The following is a 25,141-nucleotide window of genomic DNA, read 5'->3' as shown; positions in this document are numbered from 1 at the left end:
TTATTTCACTAATGCAAACAGAAGAGGTGGACTTGGTTGTGTTAAGAATAGAGTAACAATATAAATAAAACAACAACTGTGTTTGAATGGCCTGTGCAGGTTAGACATGAACACACTATCTACTAGCAAAAACTGCTGGCTGTGATAATATGCTGGTGTGACTAAAAGCTACACCAGAAATTTTAATAGGATAAGCATAGAATTGACTACTGGGCTTTAAAAACAGAGTAGTACTGAGCTCCTAATCACAAGCATCATTAACTTTAGTTTTAAAACTTAGCAGCAGAAAAATAGAATTTCACCAACTACACAGGATTTTTTTTCTATGCAACAGCTTACATTCAGACAAACCTAAATGAAGATCAGATAATATTTATGATGTTAGCCTTTTAAAAGTAACATAAAACAGAAATTAACATTTATGTAAACTTCATTGCTTGCTACTCAGCAAAATCTTGGTAGCAATCTAAAATACAAATAGCCTTAATTTACAAAAATGGCACTTTTTGTAAGCACTTCCAAATCCTTTATCAACCTTATTCCAGCATTATAACATAATAATCAAAATCAATACTTCATAAACTATAAACTAATATTGAAGGCGGTTGGCATAGGTTTGACATTGCAAAATATATTAGAAACAAAATACTGAGGATGTAGCAGTAAAAGGCAGCAAGAAAGTACAACATTAAATATATCCTACAGTAACTTTTCCTGCTACAACCCCTTCTTAATCAACAGCAGCATTTCATATTTATACCTTATATCAACCCAAGTTTTGGCATTATTTACATAACCACGGAATTTAGCTCACCATATTTCATCTTGCTACCAAGGGCAGTTTGCACCTTTTAATTTTTTCACATTATGATATCAGCTTTCCTTCTGATTTTCAGTCCTTTACTGTCCTGAAAATACTTGTAAATTGTGAATAGGTCTCCATTTTTCCATAGATACACATCATTACATTGTCACTGACCACATTAGACATTATTATGTCTACTCATATTGCAGTCACACCTTCATATTGCTTCGTAAGACCACTTATAATCTACATAACTTCTAGCACCAGGATTTGGGATCATGGCACTATGGAATTAATTTGCATTCAGGTAAACCACAAAATTCACCCTGAAGTTCTGTAAAGAAGAACTGTATTCAGGTTTTTCACATACTCAAAATCACATCATTAATGTACACTTCCTCAGCGCAACCGAGTGTTGAGAGATGAATGAGTGCAGAGGGTTTCCAGGGGAACTGGAAACTCTATTTAAAGCTTCTTACTAATTAACTCAGTGACTAAACCCTAGTTCAGGTGAAGATACATTATGGCTATTTTCTTAGAACAACTTTTTAGGTAGACAGTTACAGATTTTTTTCACTGATACAGTTCTTTCGCTTGGCAACTATAACATTAAAAAATTGTAGTCATAAGTGACATGAAAGGGTTCTTTTCATATGCTTTGACTGAATTCAGAGATCTAAATGGTCCAGAGAGATGATAGAGGATAAAAAAAATCTTGCCAAATCTCTGTTACTGCTTAGACCACAACATTGGGTAGTGTGCAGTGTAAGAGGTAATATAACTTTACACTGATGAGCAGTGAAAAGCAGTCATATTAAAACTTATTTTTTATGAACTGCTCAGTATCTGCAAGCCATCATGTCCTTGCTACTGTGCTAGCTAGATTAAAGCTAGTACATTCAATCCCACTTGGATTGCAGCACAGCCTAGAAACAAAGACTGCTAGTGGAACTGCTTTTCAATTTTAAGCCCATAGTATTTCCCTTCAGAGTCTAACAGAGTCAATGTACTGTCAGTTGCATTGTAGAAAATAACATGAACTATATTTAACAATACACAGAAAATACACATTGGATATTAAGTCTTGGCATAGAAATTATTAAGTAGTAGTAATAAACCATAGACTAGATAAAATAGCTCTACATTAAATTACTGTCAGAATAAAATGGAGTATTGACTCAAGCATAATTCAGTAGTTTAGGGTCTGGTAAAGGACTAGGTATAACAACAGATCTCAACTATATGTGTTGATCATCGAAACACATCACCTAGACAAAGACTAGTTTATAGAGAATAATGGGAATCAAATTACATGCAACTCCCTTCACCCATGATTGAAAATTATTTCAGAAATCTGTAATGAAGAAGTTTGTTAATCTGTCCTGTTCAATCTATTATGTTCAAAAGAAAAGCAGCCAGATGATTAATCCTTCCAGTCTGATTTGGTCCTGGCTCCTGAGTTTTCCCAACTGCCTACCACTCCTTTTTCCCAACTCCAACCATTGGCTCAAAGACAGCCATAGGGCTTCAAGAGAGCTGCAAAACCTTCAGAGACCACTAGTCATGCAGACAATTTAGAGCTAAACTGTTTTACTCCCTAAAAAACTGTGGAACTATTTCTAGAACTCCTGAGGTCAAACTGTATGTGGGGAGGTAAGGAGGGAGCATTTATGACAGACTACAGCTTGTCCTACTTACATGGTATGACATAAACACATTTTAAATTCCATGACTACAGATACATTATACAAAAACTTTCAATACCTGGGAATATTTTGAGTGATCATAATCATGTTCAAATACTCATAGCTATAAACTAACATATATATATAAATTTCAAGACTAGCACCTGAAGACATTTTAAACATTAACTAAATATTTAAGGATATTAATATGAAACACTTGACTTGCATACTTTACTGAGGTCTTCTTTTATTAATACCTAAAATTAGTGCTCATCCTGTGTCAAAACTATCTATGAACTACAGTAATATGTATGGCTTTATTCTCAATATTTATCACAAAAATATTTGTAGATGTATGTACAAAAAATAACAAAGCCTGTGTTCTGTATGTTGCTGGAAAAAAAAAAATCTATCATCACTTACAAGGTTACTTTAATAAAAAATGGCTTATCTAGGTATGCAGTGTTAAAGAGACTCAAAATGATAGTAAAATAAATCACTGCAAAGGAAGAGTGAAGATTAAAATATTGAAACCTAAGAAAGGAATATCAAAGTTGATCCAGAATCCCATTTATGAACCTCATCTAACCTGAATAAGACTGAATTTCAAGAATGATACAAAAGCAAGTATGCAATCTGCCTGCACTACATACATTATGTGTATTTACTCATAATGCATATTTAGTATTCATCAGGAGTATGCTTACAAGACAGGACACTTACCTGACACAACTTCATGAACTTAGAAATGAAAAAATTAACAAGAGACTGGAATTTAACAATAAGAAGGCTAATGGATAGCTTAGTACCCAGCTTCCAAACTAGCCTAAAGATCTCTCTTCTTCATGAACATATTTGTTTTGCAACATTCCAGAGAAACAAACCAGACAGTTTTCATGACCATTTGAGTGGCAGATTCTATTTAGGGATGGAAGTTCCACATGTGACTATCCCAAAATCATATCCTTGATACTTCATATTGAAAGAAATTCTAAAAGCAAATAGTGGGATTTGAGACTACCACGCCAACAGTATCAAATTTTAATTTGACGTTATTTAATAAAATGTAACTTCCTCAGCATTTCTTGTACGCCCTTAGGAGATATATTGCTCTAATTAAGAATCAAGCTCATTAATTCTATTTTTAGAGGATTTTTTGGTTCAAGAAAGAAAAAAGTAGTTCTCTTGAAGAAACTTCTCATATAGGTGGACTAGTTGGCAAGAACTTCCTAAATGTCTGCTTACTCTAGATTATTTTGTTGTTAGACTGTTTCATTTGATTTTACAAACATATTATTTTATCAATATTGCTAATTAAAGTCACTAGTTAGATATGATTTGGGAGACAGGCTCTATTAGATCTATTATCTATTAGATATCTATTAGATCTATTAGACTATATATGTATATTAAAAATTATTCTTACCAAGATGAGTTGAAAAAGAACTGGAAAAAGATGGTTTTCTTCCATGAGGCTGCAAAAACATATTTTAACATTTATTTAATAACAGAGGAAGTGAATTCTTATTTAACACACTAAACTCACAAGAGGAACAGAGCAGTAGAATAGCTGTTGCCAAGATCCATGACCCAGAACCTTAGCCTTTGACTAGCTCTCAACAAAAATGACCTCCATTTCAGATATTAAACAGAAACAGCAATGTTATACACTGCTTTGGAAATTACTTCTAGGTCTGCTTCACTGATGTGATTCAAGTGAGTAGAAGAGTAATTAATTTAGCATATTTTAACGGCAGTAATTAATAAAATGCTGCAACTATACCACTGCACATACTATGAAACAGAGTGCACCATTAACTGTTTGAATTAATAGACTCAGCACACATAATGAAATTATAAATATGCAGTGGTTTTTTTTTTAAGAATGCCATGTTAACTAACTTCTTGGGTTTAATATACTTATATATGATAGATCTGTCAAATACTTGACAATGCTGAGCAGTAGTGGCCCAAAAGGAGTCACCTAGATTCTTCTGCGTTTCAAAATCAGACAAAACTGAGCATATAGATGCTTAAAGAAAGATTATTCTCAAAAACAGGTAATATTTTACATCAATGAAGTGTTTTCTACTGCTGGAGCACAAAATACTGTCTTAGTAAAGCATGTGTGTCTCACACACTACAATGACATATGAGTCACATGATTAACTGCATTATATTTTACTGCTTTTTCTGTATTATATTTTCTAATTGGAAGAATTATTGTCACCTTTTCTTACAAACTATACTAAATGCCTATTCACCAAACACCACAGAGAACACCCAATTGTGTGTCTCAATTTTCTTCTTGAGTCACCATAATGTCATGGAAGTGCTTCATAAACAATTGGTAGGTTTGGCTTTATGACACAGCAAAGATAAGACTGCATTAAGAAGCCCATGTGATAAATGCAGAACTCAAAACACAGAGCATGTCTGGGATCTCAGTGTGCAACACTCTACAAAGTTGCAATTGCCAGTAGTACGTTAGTTAAAAACACACCAAGTTATATTACATAGATCACCTGAATAAACAGCAGTTATTTTTGACTAAAACAAGTACTTAATTTTATGTTTGAAGCTTTACTGTGTAAAACTCTATACTGACTTCTGGTAAAACAATAATCAGTTTAATTCTGTTTGGTAAGTTATTTGTTAAAAAGAACACATATACACCTAGAATCACATAGTTCCATTTAGGAGTCTTTATTCATGTACAATAAGTGGAGAAGGTGTTATTTTAATGGATAGTAGAAGCCAAAATACTTGACTGTGAACTGAAGCAACTAAAAGCAATCTCACATTCTCTTCTAAGAATTTAATGGAAAAAAATCAGAGGGGGCTAGAACAGACATCCAAAGGTCATAAAAGAAATGCTTCATTTAGATTAATGTCACCTGTAAGAGCCCTGGTTGCTCATATTTGCTGGAATCCCGTCTTGTAAAGGAAATAAGGAATGAAAGCCATGCTTAGAGAACAACAGTATCTATGAACAACTCAGAATTACTTCTAAGTAATGCAGATATATGCCTTATATATGAATAATGGTTTACTTTTTTGTACTGTTTTTTCTATTTCTCTGATCCTTGCCTTCACCTAAATGTAAATGATTTTATGACATAGAATCTATATGAGTTAAGGGTGGGAATAAGATGATCTGCTGCATTGTACAGTACTGGCATGTAGATATGGAGACAAGTAAAACACACCTCCTAAACTGTTCAAAACATAACAAAACAGTATCCTCTAATGCACCCACATGTAGACATTTAACAAAAATAAGTAATAGCCTTGTTCAAACAAATATGTTCATTTTTTCTTGCATACAGAAATGTCACACTCAAAGGAGGGAAAAGAGTTTAGGTAAGGAAAGAAACTCATTATTTCTAAGTTTAGAAGCTTAAATTTAAGGACATTTTCTCTTCTTATTAAATTGAAGGAAATTTTTTTCCACATGCAACAGAAACAAATTACTTTAATAGGTCAGGAGAACATGAAAGCTAATGTCCTCTGGGCCATCTAATAACCCTTAAATAGACAGTTATGGCAGCTTGGACACAGCCAGGTCATAAGAGAGTGCCGTGATTACAGATAGGATGACTTATTATATTTGAGGTTCATTTCCAGAGCCAAATCTACCAGTTAAATTAAAAGCCTAGTCCATGCCTTCAAAACAGAATTTTGCTGATGTAGATATAACAATACTGAATGTAAAGAAAGTTTGTTAAACACCACAGACTCCCAAAAAGCACAGCTACTATAACAGCAATCATACTGACAAAATGAAGTTTTGCCAGCACAAGCCTACTTATGCTTAGGGCTTATTGGAACTACTTACCCCAGCAAAAGCTGCTCACTTTGCTACATAAGCAGCATGTAAACTGTGAACACATTAGCAGTAAAATACAATCAAATACCAAGAATAGCCAAGCAATCCTAGTTTAGGTAGAACCTAGAAAGCTGCTTTTGTGGTAGAGGGTAAGTTATGAAACAATTGTTTTCAAACAGTGGAAAATGGTCCCAGCTACAGCACTACAAAGTCAGCTGGACTTTCTGCTGAGATAAGCTAAGAAGGAACTAGAGCCAATAGGTCCGTTCTTAAAGGTCACTTGCCAACCTTTATGACTGAAACAATAAAAAGCTGCAGCCTTGAATGAAAATTATACACATAGCTTAGCTAAAGCATAAAGTCACATCAAGCACTTCATTAAGACAAAGCTTTAAGTTGATTTATCCCAACTTTGCATATATGTGCTCAAGCAAGAGAGTGACTGCCTTACATAGTTTTACAAAGGAATTGTTTTAAAGCTGGTGAAAGAGGAGTTTAGCTACGGGATTTATTTCATAGAATGTTATTCTGATTCAAAAGTATTTTGGTTCTTCATAGACTTACATAATTTATATTAAATTAGGTCCTACCCAGTGCGGAAAACATTCAGAATCATGATATACATATGCAAATCATAATAACAATAAATAACAATACTAACTATTTCCATCACATTTAAAACTATACATAAATAAACAATGCTGGCTCAAAATTACTGGTGATCTGATTTTAAAAGACTTGCTATCAGTACAATCTGAATTTTTAATACAGTAATAATTTTCAGAATGAGACTGTGCCTCCAATTTTGCTGTCCAACAATACGCAAGATCTGTTTTTCTAGGAAATCCTAAATTACTTTCTTGCAAAACAAAAACCTACTCCAGGACACTAAACACAAAAGGCTTTTTGTTAGAGGTTTGATACCTTAAAAAGATAGAAAATGTGTTATCAGAGAGAATCTTTAGAGAAAAGTTGGATGGGAGGGTGTGGAAATCTGGATATTACACACATTCTAAGCTGAACAAATGAGTAGAAATTATTCTGCAGAACAGAACTGGTGGACATGCACAGAGCAATAACCAAGATAATAATTTTAAATGTCAAATCCACAATAGATTTTTGAACCCTACTAAGGACTCTTTAAAAATAGGCATAGCTGTTCACATTGCAAAGGCTGGGGGAGACAGCTAAAGGAGAAATATTCCAGAAACTTATGAAGTACTATACTTCTTAACTGTAACATGATGGCATAAAATTAAATGGCAAGTGATCAGATCAGACAAAGAAATAAAAAGAAAATACCTGAAGATGATAAATCTTTATATACATGTGGTTATGTAATAGAACAACATATACTGAAAGTGACTTGTGAAATATCTCTTTTAGTCCACATAAATGAAAGGAAGATTACTCCTCAATAGCTACCATCTACAGAACACAAGACCATCTAACATGGGTTCTGAAAAAAACCCTCAGAGGTGGCTGAGAAAGCCTCCAGAAAGTATTTCCACACACTTGACTCCTTCTTGTAGTTTTCTCTGGGCACCTACTATTGAACACAAGAGAATGGACTGGACAGTGGTTTAGATTTCTTTCATGCTGACCAGATGATTCATGGCAGAACTGAATTCACTCAAGTCTGCAGCTCCAGCTGTAGCAACCCAACCAGCTGACTCCTCCTGATTTGGTACTTTTATTTACAAAGCAAAAAATTCGCTATTGAAAGTAAAAAAAAAAAAAACAAGAATGAATGGTATTTGCTCCTTTTTAATGCTTTACATAATTTGAACTTTCCAACATGACTCGTTTCAAAAATTCACTTAACAGTAACATCAAATATTTCTCTCACATTTTTACAATTTAGACATTCAGTAATTGATCAGCAACACGAAAGAGGAAACAAAATTACAGGTTTAAGGTTAATAGCTTATTTCTTTACTAAAGGGGAGCTTTTATAAAATGCAACACTAAGGAGTTGTGTTTTACATTAAAAATGGTGATTAGTATTACAGTCTGTACATGACTTGACTATGAGAACTCCCTTGCAATAATGAACTCTGACCACTGCCTTTGATATGAATTACAATGATGTGCAACTTGACAACACTGTTATTAGCTGACACAAAACATTTCAAGAGTCTGTTTCTGGGCAAGTCTTTCTGCCTGATGTTTTTCGATAAAGCAGCATATATGCAAACATTACACCCAACAATAGGAACAGCAAGATCATAAAAATTCTCTGCTGTTTTACATTACCATTACTGCTCTAAAAGGAAAATCTGGGTTTTTACAACTCAATTTTCATAGATGTGAAACTAGCATAATCAAAACCAAAATCAGGTTCTAAATCTACATAAACATTCCCTAAAGTTCTAATAAAACAGTTTAATCCTCTGGAAATCTCTCTCAATCCATCTGGATTGTGATTTTCTCACTAATGTACTGCACCTCTAACATGTAGTTCTACAGCTCAGTTCAGCTGGACTAGGCCCTAAGGCTTACCTGTTATCAGAACTACTTTATTTTATTCATATTCATTATAGAAAGTAAAACAACACATAAAAACAGAGAAGTAATATAGAAGGAAATAGACCTACTTTTTAAAATTAGCATTTCAACCATAAACTAGGAAATTAAAATGACTAATGAGAAGAACAAAGTATTTTAAAGCAATTAGCATAAGCTCATATTAATCAAGGGAAGGACTAAAGCACTAGACCTCTAGTATAGTGGCAAAGAAACTACATCAGGTTCAAAGACAATCTATGCATAACATCAACAAATTATTAAAAGCAACACACTGAACTCCAAAGAGTTTGGTTTTGGGTTTGTTTGGGGTTTTTTACTGTTTGTTTTTTGAAATCAAGAGCAAAGATTTGAAACCATTTCAGAATATAGTGGAACATAACTAAATTGATCCACTGATGTAGACCATAATAGTGTATGAAAAGACTTCTTAACAGCTACCCTACAATATGCCTTTAACAGTCTTTAAGAGATAATGCATAGGTACAAAAAGTAGCATTAACAATGTTTGAAAATTGGACAATTCCTTGATGATTCCAAAGACACTACAATGGTTACTTTGATTAGTCAGGACAATTTGCTGCAACGTATGAGGTTGATCCATCTATCATCTTCACAGGTACTAGATCTGTGGTGTTTAGAAGCAGCAAGTTTTTTTGTTGTTGCTCTTCAGCACCTTCCTGGTTTGGTTTCTGATTACTTTTCTTCTTTTTTAGTGCAGCCTAATGTTTATCTGGAAGACTTATTTTTAAGGCTAGGAGGTGAGAAAGGTTCCTTAATTTGGTTCCCTATCCTTCATCATACATCTAAGAAGGGTGCCTTAGTTCTTAGTTAGGTGTTTCTCCTTCAGGAAATGCCCTTAATAGAATACTGGAATGTGTCCCACTTCCATGATCATTATCTGATGCATTATCTGACATTCCACCCTCCACTTCTGTTCTATTACCTTTACTGTCTCTCTTCCTTGAAACCAAAATTGTCTATTTTAGCAACCCCAAAAATTCAGACTCCATAGTTCAGAAGGTTTAGCTTTCAGACACATTAATGTCACCAAATGCTATGAGTTTCTGACTAAAGGTAGGCCAAGCAGCTGCCTAAGAGAGCACACGGCTACATTCTGTAAGGTTCTTTGTAAGGCAAAAAGGCAGCTTAAGAATCATGATCCAGTAAAAGTTTCCTGGAGAAGCACAGTATAGATTCTATTACAACAGTCAAAACATTTAACAGCATCATACAGGTATAGGTATACCATAGTTATAAGAGAAACTAAGAAATTCACAAAAAAACCGCCACTACTAGGAAAAAACCTAGCAATCTGATGGTACAGACCACAGCAAAGAGCATAAAAGACTCAAAGCAGGAACCAAAAATCCCCCTAACTCACCACAGATTATGTCTGGCTTCCTATCCATGCATATAACCTATACATTAAGTTGCCAAACACACAGAAGGACAAGCTACCTATGATACTGTTCTTTCTGAATGCAGACTTGGCATGGTTAAATCACACCTCAGCCTGCTGCAGACCTTTGCTCCCACTGTGAGAAGTTCTATTCCTCCAAAAACTCTTTACACACAGGTACAATTCATCAAGAACAATTAATGCAAAGGGAAAAAAATAATGCAAATTCAGAGTAGTCCAGAAATTAATCATTAACTAAAGCTTAATTTTCTTTAACTATCCTTAATATCAGTGATTTCTTTAGAAATCAGCAGTCTCAATATAGCTAAGTATCAACATATCAACTCTGCTATTAAATCTCACACTGGTTTTAATGTTCACAATTTTTCTTGTTACAAACCACTACAAATTCTTGAAGAAGACAAGGCAACAAGTATTTAGGAGAGCCACAATAGAATATTACTAGAAGGTTTAAAGCCAGACTATTTACTTTGAGCCAAGTATAAAACAGGCAACTGATAGACAAATTCAGTTCAAAGTTCACTCTTCCAACATCTACTATTTTCTTAGTAAACTCTAAATGAGGTTGTATCAGACAGCAATTGTTATCTGATACCCATCTAAAAGGGTATCTGTTTCAATTATACTCTAACCCATTCAGGTCAAAACAGACAAGAAAAGACTCATCCTTTTCTGAAACTGGATTTTCTTCCTGTGGATGCTCATATGGTTAGATGTCCAAATTATTAAAAGTGTCCACAGAAACACATTAAAGTTGGGGTTTTGTACAGCTACCGTCTTACACAAGAGAGAACTTAGATTGGTGAGAGATCTAATTCAGCAACACGACTAATGGGATATCACTAGAGTTTTTCACTGCTAAATTGAAAAGCAATGGAGTGGAAGAGCTCCTACAACAGAGAATATTAAAAATTACCTCAACAGTGGAGCAATGGCAAAGAGTACAAAGTGGTTTTTGTATTCTTATAAAATGCTAATTAAAGAAATTCAAAACATGTATTGTAACTACACTATTTTATCGTAAGCTTAAAAAACATCAAAATCATAACTTGAGTATCTGTGTCTATGCCATATATAGCAAACAACCTGCAACAGAAAGCAGAAATGCCCAAAAATAGTAGGAGGAAGATTAAATCTCTTTCCTCTGATATTACAATTTAACTAATTTACAGTATCAGCTATGAAAAAAAGGAAACAAAAAAAAATTGAGTTTATCTGTCTCCTTTCAAGTGCTAAAATAAGAACTGCTCAAACTCAGATGCCTCAGTCAGGGAGCACACAGGTAAATACTGAGCTGATGGTAAGAAGAAATTAGATGCAAGAAAATTGGTAGAACTATTAAAGGGAGAGCAAGAAGGCAAGAATCTGTTAGGTGAACATGCCTGAGAACAAGCTATCATACGGAACAAACTAAAAGCACACACTAGTCCTTGCCCTCCTCCCAATTCACTCTTTACATCAAAATAATATTAACTACTTTCAAGACACATTGCAACAGCACGGTAAACACTAATTTAACATTTTGGCATTTTTCAATCTTTTTGCTACTACTGCTTTCATTCATTTAAAATTGCAGGAGAAATCATCCATCCTTGAAAGCTAAGCATTGGGGGTAAAATGTAAGCTTGAAGAAGCCACAGAGACTCAATGCAGTGACTCACATCACTCTCATCAGTACTAAAATTCAGTAGAGTTTTTTCACCAGGAACAAATTAAATCCCACAGGATCTGTGTCTAGTGTTATTTATTTACTCTCCATCACAATTTTTGCAGATACTTTCCATATGTCTAATGAAAGGAGCAAAAGAGAGCCTATGCCTTGAGTAATTTTGAGCTTCATGAATACTGATTAATTACTCATTGAACCAAAACAGAACCGATTGCCATATAGTGCTCACCATAGCATGTACCTGGTTTCCATTTTGTTCACCAGCAATTTGTATGAACATGAATATATTATTCACCTTTCTCATGCTTTCGAAGCATTGGCTACTTCCTGCAAAATTTATGGGGAAGCCAAATAATAAGGAAAAAGATAGACCAAGGGAATTGCCTAAACTGTGCTTATTTAGAAACCCAGCCAAACACATGATTTAGTGAAAGTAAAAGAGGACTTGTAAAGTATGTGGGAAACACAACAATTACAGATGGGTTAGAATCTGGAATCTGATAGCCAATCCTTAAAGAAGAGTGCTGGACATACTGGTATTTCAAATTATTAATAGTTCATTGATTAACCACATCTGCTCTTTAATAATATTAAGAAAATATCCCTGTTTGATGCCAGATGACCATGAGGATGAGTGCGCATCCACGATCTACCTACATTGGTAGATTGTGCCATACATAATGGCAAATACATACGATTTCTCAGATAAAGCAAATTCAGTAGGAAGAGGAAATGTGCTGCTAATATAACCAGCATTATGGTTACACAAGTATTCTTCATAATTCTTACAGTACTAGAATATCCATGTGTTAAATCTAAATATGAAAAGCTGTTCTACTTGTTTCTAGAATACATAATATCCTACAGTAGCATAAGCAGTGAAAACTGTTTTATACAATTCAAAACATTTAAAATCTCAAGCCTCCCTATTTCCTAGTTAATTTGTAGTCTGCTAGTATAGTAAAGCACCATTCCCAGTAGCATCATAAGTGATTAAAACAGGATGCTTCATCTTTAGTAATAAAAAGCGGGAAAACAAATTAAATTTCCTTGGTTTTTTTTTCCTTGTGCTCATTTCAATCAATCAAAGCAAGTCAGTACAATGCTTATCAACCTCTGAGCCACAACGCTATCAGACATCGCAAAGAGACAATAGCCAATGACAAGAATAACCACATTTTTGGGCATATCCAGGAAGACGGAGAGATCCCTCCTTATTACTATCAACTCACACAGTTTAAGTTGTATGTATGACACAGTTTTTTATTTTTTTCCTGTCCATCACAGTCTAAATCTTGAAAAAAGAAGGAAGAGATATTAAGATATGTCTAAACATACTGAGTCTACCTATATCAAAAATTAAAATTTGTATTCAGGAATTTTAAGGGTAGATATATTTGCAGGAGAATTGACCAGTTTTCAAGTGAATTGATTGGTGTAAACATTTAGAAACATACTACCTTTGTCCTAGTCACAAATATGTTTAGTTGAAGAACAATTTTGATAAGGTTTTAGGTTTGCTTTGGGATTTTTTTACATTTTTAAAGGTAATTTTTAACATTAAAATTCTTCAGATATTGTCTCTAGTGTATCATTGGCTAAATTCAGATTAAAATAACCAGGATCATATAAACTGACACAAAAGATGTAAGATGCGTTCTATAAGAAAAACTCTCCAATGATTTTTCTAAATCATAGTGCTAGTCAAAGAAGTACAATAGTGATATCTGTTATTGCTGATCCCTAATAGGAAAGGAGAGATTGAAAGAAAAGGAACCAAGAGCAACAGAGAATGTGTAGTTGTATCACCTCGCAGAAGCAGGGCTGCGGTCAGTCAGGGCCACCAGCAGTTTCAGAGCATACATTGGTATTGGGTCTGGAGCCAGCAGAATGTGCTCATACCTGAAAGGGAAGGGGGGAAAGGGGCAGGAAGAGTGGAGGAAAAGAAGTCAAGAGATATACATCAAAAATTGATACTAAAAATTGATCATTTCCCATTTCCAAACTTTATAACTATAATGGAAATACAAGGCTGTTTCAAATTTTACAAAGCAACAAACAAGACTCACTCAGAAACAGTATTTTAAAACCAGCATCAGAATAAATTTAAAAGCACCATTAATAAGAGAATGTGTTTTCAGAGAGAGATATAATTATAAAATATGTATACACATGCTTCTGTGTATATCTGTGTACATATACAGATTTTCAGGTTATATATATCGAAAACATTCAGGTTTTATAACTATAAATTATAGTAAAACATTTATAAAATATTCACCTTTTCTAGAGGTGCAAGACCTATTTATTGATCTATATTATTTTTCACATTAAAAAAATCTATTCTTCAAGAGACAAGTAGTAAATGAGCCTCAAAATATCAGGTAGAAGATTTATTGAGTGCTTAGGAACACGATCAACCAAATTATATATGATTAAGCTCTATATTTTGTATACATGGTAATTTTCCTCAAAATTGAGAGAAACTCACATTGAGGTTTATATTTTATCTGAAATTTCCAAAAATATTGCTTTCACTGCAGCATACTTTCATTCTCCAAGTCATATAGACCAAAAGAATATAAAAGTTTCTTGAGAGCTGTGGCAGAAAATAATCCAAGAAAAACCTCTTCAAAACATTTCCAAGTATCACTTCATGGAAATCTTGGTAAGGGAAAACAGGCTGGTGAAAAACAAAATGGACCTTGCTGTTGCTACTAACATTCTAGTGATGCCCACCCAACATACAGGGCTGATTTTCTGTATTTAAACAAAAATGTATGTGGATGACAGTAGGATACAATGATGCAAGTAAGAAACATGCAAGCATAGAAAATGACAGAGTCAGTTATATCAAAACACCGTCTTTGACTTCAACTAGTCCTACTCCAAATACGTGGAAGTAATAGAACAGGAAGTGTAAATCCCTTCATTTGCAAAAGACCCAAACAACACTCATGAAGAATAAATCAAGAACAAACAAAAGGATTAATTGTAAGAAAACATGGTATGTTACCAAGTTATGAGCAACAAAATGCTTCCACAAAATAAAAAACTTCAGCGTTCTGGTAAGAGGAAGGGGGAATCATGCAAATCACTGAAAATTTTACTTCACATTTTGAGATCCCTAGTGCTGTCTGAACCAAGCAATCTGGATCACTTCCCACCACCTTCATGCTAGCATGTACCTACCGTGTTAGCTCTTCCCCTCTCTGTAGACACCACACCTCAGCACTCTGACACGTGCAGGAAGGAAATCCAGAGGGAGAGGTTTGCTTGCCTATGACAAGGAGGGACAAGCACACCAGCCACGCAGTCTTGATGTGGCCTGTGGGAGCTGCTCACAAGGGCTAACACTCCTACACAAGCACACAGCCTATGGGCAATGCGTCATGGCTACTACACACTTGAATGTGCAACTGTAGGGTTGCAAACCACATTAGAGTACCTACAAAACTATCAGTTACAAGTCAGTGTTGGCTTCAGGTCTTGAGTGATTAAGCTTTCTCTTTTACAAAGAACACACTCCAGCTCCCCAAAGAAAACCCTTTCTCACTAGCCAACAAAAAGTCTCTTAAAATAAGAAAATGCTATAATACATTAGCAGACACTGATCCCAAGAGCCCTACATATGAGCAATATATATTCCTACCAAACATAATGGGACTTGCAACTTTGGTTTTTTTCAGAGCCCATACTAAATCTTCTGAGGCAATCAAAGATGCTATCAGGTGACTCAGATAACAGGAGTCATCTTTTACTGCCTAAGATGTGGATTTAAGTCTCCAAAACTGTAATTCCTAACAGCAGTTACAAATGAATGAATCAGCCATGCTAGCTTAAAAATCAGACACTTGGCAATATACTTGTTTACACAAACACATCAATATGTTCCCTAAACAAGGTCCACCTTAACAGCTTTAAGCTTTCTATGTATTACGCCTAAGAGACACTGTTATTACTTAGCACACTTAGCATCCTCATTTCTTGAGGTTCAATAAAAGAGTCTCACTTCACTTCCTTTTCCTTGCAACTCTCTGCTCTCCTCTCCCAAAACAATAGTAGGAAAGGATATTTCTAAGGGAAGGTGCAGTGATCCATCAAACCAAATACCACATGAGAAAACACAGATAACTAGAGTCAATGTCTTAGCAATTAATATAAACACATTGACTAAATAAAGGCCATTAGGAGCTATGAATATATGAATCTTCTCAAGAGGGAAAATATGCTATGCTTGAGATACTTTCTTAAACAAATGAGTCATCAAATGATTTCACTGCCACTTAACACAGAACAGTTTAGTAACAGCAGCTGTTGTTATCTTATTGCAAAAGTTCCATACTTTTTTTGTGATTTCTCATGGGTATCTCTTCACAGCACTGACTCCTCCCTCCTCACAGCACAGCCAACAAGCTCCAGCTCTCTTCTCACCCAGCTGACCCACTCTTTTGTAGCCCTCATTCTTATTGGACACAGCTGTGGTCTATTGAGGGCAGGCCTGTTCTTAATCTTTGGTGATTAGTACAGCTGAAACTCATCAGGGGTGAGATTGCCTTCTGCACTATCTTTATCCTCTTACATTCTATCCCCCCCACAAGTAGCTGTAGGGGGCATTTTACAAAGGTTTTGTGAACTTCAGGTGCTACATTATAAGGAGTTATTTTGTTAATCTTTTCTATAAACAACCTTGGCAAAAGGAACTAAAGATTTAGGGATGTAGACTCTCTTAAGCTCTTAAAAAAAGAATATTATACCAAGCATCCTGGATTTCATACTTGCAGAACTGGCTTGGTAGTCTACTGAGAACAACCTACACAAACCTTCAAATGAAATATAACTTTTTTTACACACTTCTCTTTGCTGATTATGGCTCAATTTTTAATGATAGAAAACTAGGAATGTTAAAAAATTAAAATGAAATAGAGCTGATGTTTCCATTTTTTATTTAAAAATCTGGATATAAAGCACTTGCCATCTATTCACAGTCTATAGCTGCAGGTTTCATCTTGGTTATGAAACCTTCAGGAAAATAATCTTTCAATGAACTGAAATTTAATGACACTGTTTCATTCAATTCAATCAAAACCCTATGAAGAAGCTAACTTTGTAATCTATAAATGCACAAATATTTAATGAAATTACCATTTTATTGATGATGCAGAAGATGACGAAAAAAGTAGTTATCACTGAACTCCTGCATTTATCTCAAAATGAAATCTACTTATATTTTATTCATACTGACCCACATGCTATTTCAAGGGGCAGTTTTACAGCTAAACAAATTAATTTGAGAAGTATATTTATAGGAATAAAATATACACACAAATGTGTAATATTACAATCTTCTCTGAAAAGAAAATCCCATATTAAAACCAGATGTCACTCCCTTCCATTTTCAACAGCTCTCAGTAGATCCAAAAGGGGTGGGAATATCTACTTCCCTCCACAGAGTACCCACAAAAAATGACCATCACATACCTCCCCTCTTTTGACTGTCCTCCAGCTGACTTGGATTCTTTCCCATCCCTTATCCCACAACAGAAAGACTAAACAGTATCAGCAAAAATCTCTTCAGCCTCCAATGCTCTCAGTTTCAAGAGATTTCAAGTTTTCAAGTAACCCATATTTCTTGGGATAGAGCTTTACATTATCTTCACAAGTAGATTACTCTGACTCTTAGAACTTCTTCCTTCTCATCTCTATTAATGAGATGGGGAAACTGATTGAGTAATTACTTAAACCCTGGATTCAAGATCCTGAGCTGCTCTTAAGACCCTTTTTCATTCATCTGCCACACAGCGCATGATAAGATGGCACAGCTGAAGTCCCCAACTTTGTCTCAGGCCAAAAAGCCCTTCCAGCTAGTAAGCTTGAAGACAAAAGTTAATTGGCTGTTTTCCTTCTAGTTTGTTATTAGCATGACACTTCCCTCCAAACGCACATCCCCCTGCTCAATGAGAAACATTGTGAAAGATGAACGTGTCTACAAACGGCAAGCTTCAGAGCAAGTACAGAACTCTCTCCTTTGACTTCAGGTCTCTTCCCCTATCTGAAGAAAACTATCTGACAGCTTTTAAAAATGCTTTTAATAATAAAATATACTCTATTTTAAAAATAATATTTTCAGTTGCCATTTTAATTTGTACTGATACACCCTACACTGCCCAGAGGAAAAATTTTGAAGAAAGGTGTTGAAGTTTCTCTACAGAACTGTTAGATTTTCATCCAATTCTCTGTCAGAAATAAAAGTCTACACACCTTACATGGATAAAACATTGGTCCTCAAACTGTAAGAACATTACTCAATTAGCAGAGAAAGTCTCATATTTGGAAAAGACACTGGGTTTCTGATCATAATCCAGCATTCATTCCTCCAGCCTTTTTCCACTTATTTAGTGTAAGGGTGGTGAACAATTTTCTCACTTGGAGCAGCTAAGTATTGACCATTATTAACTTTTGAGGACCACATAGAAAAATACACTGCAGCATTCTGAGAATAATGTAAAATACGACTGATGACTCATCACTACTGTACTTGTCTTGTGTTCCTTCCCTCTACTCACAGATGTTACCAGCTCACAGTCAACGTGTGCATAACACAGAGAGCTCTCTTTATGCTCTCCTGCAAGTTGCCATGAAAAGAGAGGCCTCATTTGACCATAAACCATGTGAATGAAGTTCCAGACCATATCTTGCCTACAGGTTGTCATTTCATCTACTCTGCTGTAGGGTTTTTCTGCTGCTTGGGGCAGCAGGAAAGGACAGCAATTTAGAAGCAATAACCTCTGGGTGAATCACAAAGGATTAATCCATGATGTATTGTTCCTTTAAAAAAAGTTTCTATGTCATTCCATATGCTTTCAGAACATCTTAAATAAAGGTACAATATCAAAAATAGACAAAAAAGATGTAGTTAGAATGTTCTGACTGTATTAGAAGAACAAAGAGAAGTATTTAAATCACAGCCCAAAAGCTAGAGGGAATCCTGTTTTGCTCCAAAAGTAGCCAGAGGCACAGTATCATAAATGAGTGTCACACAGAAGTTGTGTTTGTGTTGCATATGAAAAAATACTAAATAAACCCAGGAGAAGATGCTGGGCAAAGAACTCTGGCAGCAGTTAATTGCTATTCCCCTTTTGACTTAGTCATTTAAACATAGAAAGGATGGCTAAAACAAATACACTGTCAAAATGGTTGGCATATCAAGTTATTCCCTATCACTGGAGCAATATTATACTTACTGAGGCAGCAGTAAATCTCTAATGAGAGACAGAAGCTTGTTGTTTGAGTTGAGGCTCTCCTCTTTCTCCTCACCCATGACTTCGTGGTTTAAAAGCACTGATGTGGTTTCTGAGAGCAACCGCAAGCTCAAGAGTCTCCATTCCTCTTGAAAATAAAAGTGCCAAGAATGTGACCACACTGAAATATAATTAAAACAAACTGTGGAATTCATAGACACTGTAGCTGATATGTCTATACTTACCATTCTGACTGTGGACCAAAGAAACAAGCGGTGGGACAATAGAATCTTCAACCTAAACCAGAGAATTAGAAAGATGTGGTTTAGATCATTCACAGAGGAAAAATATAGAACAGAGATACACTATCATCTCTGTCTATTTTGCTGCTAGAGCCCTTAAACAAAGAGTTGAATAATCATGGAAATTCAGCCATAATCACTCTTATAAAGCCACCAAGTTAATCTTTCTCTGGTAAACTGCCATAAAATTACAGACATTAATATACTTTTATATAGAAAAAACCAGCAACTTTGGTATAATTCATTGACAGGGACTTTTAACTTAAAGTACAGAATTCATTGCAGATGTAAGATATTAAGAAAAAAGGGTATTAGAGTATCTTAATCCTGATGTTTTAATCCATACAATAATCATTGAATAGAGTTCAGATGAAAAACAGAATGGTACAGAATTAAAATACATCAGAAAAGATGTATTACCTCTAAGGAAATATCCCTAAACTTAATATGGAGTATTGAAAATATTTTAACTTCTTCCCTTCTGGTAAGACACAGTCTTCCACTAAAATGTAAATTTACATTACTAAAGACTTGCACAATGAAAAATATAATCCGACTTTTTATTGTCCATGAGGGCATTGTTACAAATATATCCTCTGTCACAGCACTAGTCGGCTCAGGCCCATTTGAAATCAACTGATGATAAAAACTAGGCTACAGGTCAGTTACAAAAACAGTCTATTATTAGTCTTCTCTGTAAGAGAGTTTCTAATTCTTAGATCACTGGTAAAAAATAATTTATTTAGACAGGTCATGCTTGGGTTTTGGGAAGAGGATGGATGAATAGCTCTGTAATTTTTAAGCATGTATCATGGATGCACACCTCCTAGGATTTACTTATACAAAGAAAATTGCTGTGTAGATTCTGCACCATGGACAGGATTTGGTGTAACAAGACTGTGTTATACTCTCCCATGTGTTTTGTTTCCGTAATTAATATGAGAAGATAAAATTTCCCTACATACATGCAGCTACTAATAAGAAACATCTATAGAAGTTGAAAGTACGTATGAAAAGGGTCACTAAGTGAAGTTAGCCTCTAGCCAGCAATAACTGCAGTTAGCAACTCTTTCACTGCTGGTTGGTGGACTCTGTTAAATCAATCTCTGACATTAAGGGACTCATTTACTTTAGTTTTTTTCATTTCTGAAAAAAAACTTCTACAAAATGCTTTTGTTACAGACTTTCAATAAAAGAAGTAAAAGGATTCTGGTTGAAGTACGGAAGCCAAACTACTCTTGCAAGTACCAATAACCTTTACACCTATATAGATAATGCTATATATCATAAAATGTGATTTTTGTAACATTTCATAAATTTGAAATATTTCATTGTCTTTTTGATTGAATAATAAAATTGCACTGCATTCCAACAACTCCACTAATGCAGGTTTCTACACTGTTCTTCAAATGGTAATGTATCAGCTATAACATACCAGTGAGGTAGGAAAAAAATTGTGTGTACTTGAGACCTTTCAGTTCAAGAAACCAGTTTAACTACCACAGAGCTTCTCAAATGAAGAAGCACATGTAAGTGGTAAATTAAAGGTGTGAAAGAGAAAAGAGGAAAAGAAGCAGCTCTCAATTATCTGAACCAACCTAGAGTCCCTGGATATTATGAAACACTCAACAGCAGGAGCATTGACTCAGACTTATACCGATTAAGATGGCAGTATACAACAGTACGATGCAATTTCAATTTATAAAACTTAAAATCTACTATCACTTTAATCTAGCATTAACAATAGTCTTTCCACATTAGTGAATGTAGTTAAGCCAGTCATAAGGGTTCTATGATAAATATATTTTCAACTGTCATCGTAAAGAAGATTCTTTAGGTCTTAAATGACTGTAGTAGTTTAGTCTAAACTTTTCCTAACACAAACCTCAGTTTTAGTAAACAAACTGTTTAGAAAGGAATTCTCCATAGAAGGTGTTTGCCTCATGTCAGTTCAGTGTGATGGGGAAATCAACTAAATGAAGCACTAATCCTATGGAAAATTATTTTATTATGAAAGAGCATATCAGAAAGCATATGCTGAAGGGGGAAGCAGATATTAAATTTTATATGAACCTTAAATTGGATACTTCCTAACTCCACAGCCCTAATCTTCTCTCCATGCTATTTGGGTCACTGTTTTTCAATAATGTGTATATAAAATTGTAAATAAGGTATGAACTTTGCACATGAATATTAAGGTGAAATAAAGTGAAGTACAACAGTACATAAAATATTTTTAACAAATTCACCAGTAAATTGCAAACGTGTCTGTCATTTATGTACAGACAAGAATGGTACTAGTATTTTGGCACTGAAATAAATAGAAGAATATTCAGACAAGGATTTATTTATTGCTCTTTTGAATGGCTGCTGATATGTGTGGAATCAAATCTCCATATATGCATGAAGATAAATCAGATACAGGTATTTTTTTGTCTCAGTCTTTATCACTGAGATTGGTCAACAAAAAATGAAAAATTATTCTTCTTTAAGCCTAAACAGACTAAATAGGCTGAACATGATTATAGCTCTGGATCAGTTCCTACCACCTTTTAAACAGACTGATATTCAGTTCATGATACATCCTTAGCTGCACAAAACCACCACTACAAAATTCTGTAATGATGGCATTCCAAGGTGGTGCTGCCATAACTGTGCTGTTATGTATCCAATGAAATTCTAGAAACTTCCATACACATTACATTCACATCTCCCAGCTATAATATATATGTACAGAACCAAAAAAACCACCCTAGCTCAAAGCTGGTAATCCTGTTTCTGACAGCAGGAATGGAGTTGAAGAAGAGTATGAGAAATAGACCAAGCATAAAACACACATCTAGCTTCTAGAAAAGTACCTCTTGAATTAAGAAACTTCCTAAGCTGATTATGTATCTGTATTTTTGCATTTAGCCTTTTCTTCCATATATTTGTCCCATCCTATCTTAAATGTATTTATACTGTTAGCATGTGCAATACTTACAGCACTGCATTTTACACTTCAGTTACGCCTTATGAAGACATATCCTTGCTTATTTTAAAGCAGCTAACTTGATACCCACATATTATTACTTTTAAAAAAGCATGATTATTTCCAATTCATCTTTCCCATGCCATTCATGCCATGCACTACAGAGTATTTTGTTTCCAAGATGTTCTTTTCTACACAGACCCTTCTTGCATGATCGAGCTGTACTTTTTCTTGATAAACTTCATTCCCTTTGAGACTGAATGACCACTGCATTCAGTGTTTGAGACCTGAGTGCACCATGGCACAACGTTTTCTGCTTTTTTGTCTGATCATTCACTAGTAATTTCTAATAATCTAGTTGTCTTTCTGTTTACTGCTTAGTATAAAGCTCTCATTTCCATAGAAAAATAATGCCAAAAGACTTCCAGAAGTTACAAGTAGTTTAGAGTTTGACACTGCATATGTACAGTAGAAATTACTTTCCCATGTCCATTACTTGTCGTCAATATTGAATTGCATGTCATTATTTTCGTTTCAGTCAAATCTAAAACCTTTCTGCAACTTCTCTGTCAGTTTTAATTTTCACTACTGTGAATAATTTAGTGTCATCAGTCAGTTCTGTCACCTCCCTATTCATTTCCTTTTCTGGATTAGCAGCACGTTTTGCAACAAACCTAAGGCACATCTCTTAAAATACGTAAATTTTTAAAAACTAATCTCTATTCTCCACTTAGTAAATTTTAACTAGTTAGAAGTTGATTAGCCTGTAGGTAAGAGGGCAGGGATACTAATGAATTTAAAGTCTTTGGTGCACGACTTTGTCAAAACCTTTTTGGAAATACAAGTATTCTCTCCAGAGCCAGGACATCTGTCTCCATAATGTTGAGTAATTTCTGCAAAGAAAACTTGACTAGTGAGGTATGAGCAACACTGAGAAGAGCCTGGCTCCATCCTCTTGACAGACCCCCAAACCCCCACCTTTAGATATTTATACTCATTAATGATATGCCCTCTCAATTATCTTCTCCAGGCTGGACAGGTCCAAATCCCTCAGCCTTCCTCATGAAAGATATGCTCCAACCCCAAATCATCTTTCTTCCTGCCTTCACACTTCTCAAAGCATTTGCTCGAAGCACAGCACACTCCTGTTTTAATATCATCAGTAATCTTTCAGAATGTAACAGAAAAAATAACCTAATGCATGTTCGAATGAGTTGGGAAGAAAGATGACACTTCTGTAATTTTTATTTAAAATTCTTCAGAATCTTCATTGAGGATTTGGTTTTTTTCTTATTTCTGGGAAGAGACAGCACTGATTGACTGACTCAATATGCCAATTAGTAGAGAACTGGTTTCATGAAGAAGCCTCATGTCATCTGGATTAGCTTAATAGACAGAAAGCCACATGCAGTGTAGTATTTTAATCTACTTGAAAAGGGAATGTGGTCGAAAAACTTCTATACAATATGTTCATATAGTCACATCCTACACTGACAAAATTAAGATGTCAGTGGTTAGATAAGAATAGCCCATGGATGAAGAACACTCATGCTGAAAAAAGCACTTGCAGAAGTTTCTAACCCTTGTGTTGTCATCTGTATTGAAATTAATAACTCCCATATTGTTAAACAGTAAGTTTCCCTGTCATATGACTTTTCCCTTAACTTTCCATCAAGCAACTCATCATGATTTAGGTGCTTTCATTTTAGTTTGATTTTTAAAAGTAAGTTTTAAAGCCTTGAGGAAGAGAATCACTGCTGACAACTTTGGCCTTAACCAGAGAACAACTTCAATGTTTTGGGTAGAAGATTATATGTGTAGTACACAGATCATTTCTGGGAGCTAGCTGGAGTATAGAAAGGACTCCCACAGGAATTGTCTGCAGTCATGAGCTTCTTCACTCTTTTAAGTGCTCTGAATTTGAGCATGTCCCTTTTTCAGGCAAATAAATATACTTAACACAAAATAGAAAAATGCAAATTATAGTCAGCATGTCTTCTTCCAGTTAATTATATCTAAATCTTATACCTAAATCTTATATCTTATATCTAAATCTTTGAAAATTGGAAAATCAATATTATTATAACACTTAGTATCTGAATTTAGTAAGTATGTTCACATTTTAGATAGGTGGAAAAACAAGTAGTTGGACTTGTACCAGTTTGAGAAATAAGGTTAATATTTCACTCCAGTCTATACAGTCTCTTCCTAATGATCTTCAACATCATATTTGCATACCTGAAAATCTGGTTTTGTAAAAATTTACCAAGTCACATTTACTGTTATTCTTTACTTTAATCTTGCACACATCTGCATGCAAAATGAAATTACTGCTCACTGCTGGCTTTCATTTAAGCACTGTCAATTAATTTCCATTGACTTTATCACACTTTGCAATATCTAATACAGTCAGTCTCCACAGAAATTAATCTCCTCAATAATTGACTTCAGGTTAATGGTAATCAGAAATTTAACCACAGAAACTCACAATTTATTTTATTTTCTTTGTTAAAAGTACGAATACAAAAGTAAATAAAACATAAACTAAAACCCAGAACAAGTAATTCGCCAAGTGGAAATGAAACTGAGATGTTGTTCTTAAATTCCCATTAGTGTAAACAATTTTTACTTTAGTTAAACTAAAAACAGAAGACAAATGTAAAACTTTCTGGTTCCGCTTACTCATTACA

General features: G+C 34.6%; 1 protein-coding gene across 1 annotated transcript in view; it reads right to left on the bottom strand.

The window, feature by feature from the left end:
* The window catches only part of ULK4 (unc-51 like kinase 4), a 209,986-nt gene that overhangs the window by 111,473 nt on the left and 73,372 nt on the right, over positions 1–25,141 (bottom strand). The window contains exons 28-31 of the mRNA XM_058808529.1: positions 19,424–19,475; positions 19,182–19,326; positions 13,747–13,839; positions 3,917–3,965 (exon numbers count right to left, since the gene is read on the bottom strand). Of these exons, the coding sequence (XP_058664512.1) occupies positions 3,917–3,965; positions 13,747–13,839; positions 19,182–19,326; positions 19,424–19,475 (339 nt within the window). The remainder of the gene's footprint in view (positions 1–3,916; positions 3,966–13,746; positions 13,840–19,181; positions 19,327–19,423; positions 19,476–25,141) is intronic.

This window comes from Ammospiza caudacuta, chromosome 1 (genome assembly GCF_027887145.1).
Source record: "Ammospiza caudacuta isolate bAmmCau1 chromosome 1, bAmmCau1.pri, whole genome shotgun sequence".
Classification (NCBI taxonomy): Eukaryota; Metazoa; Chordata; class Aves; order Passeriformes; family Passerellidae; genus Ammospiza; species Ammospiza caudacuta.
This window is presented reverse-complemented; position numbering and strand designations above follow the sequence as displayed.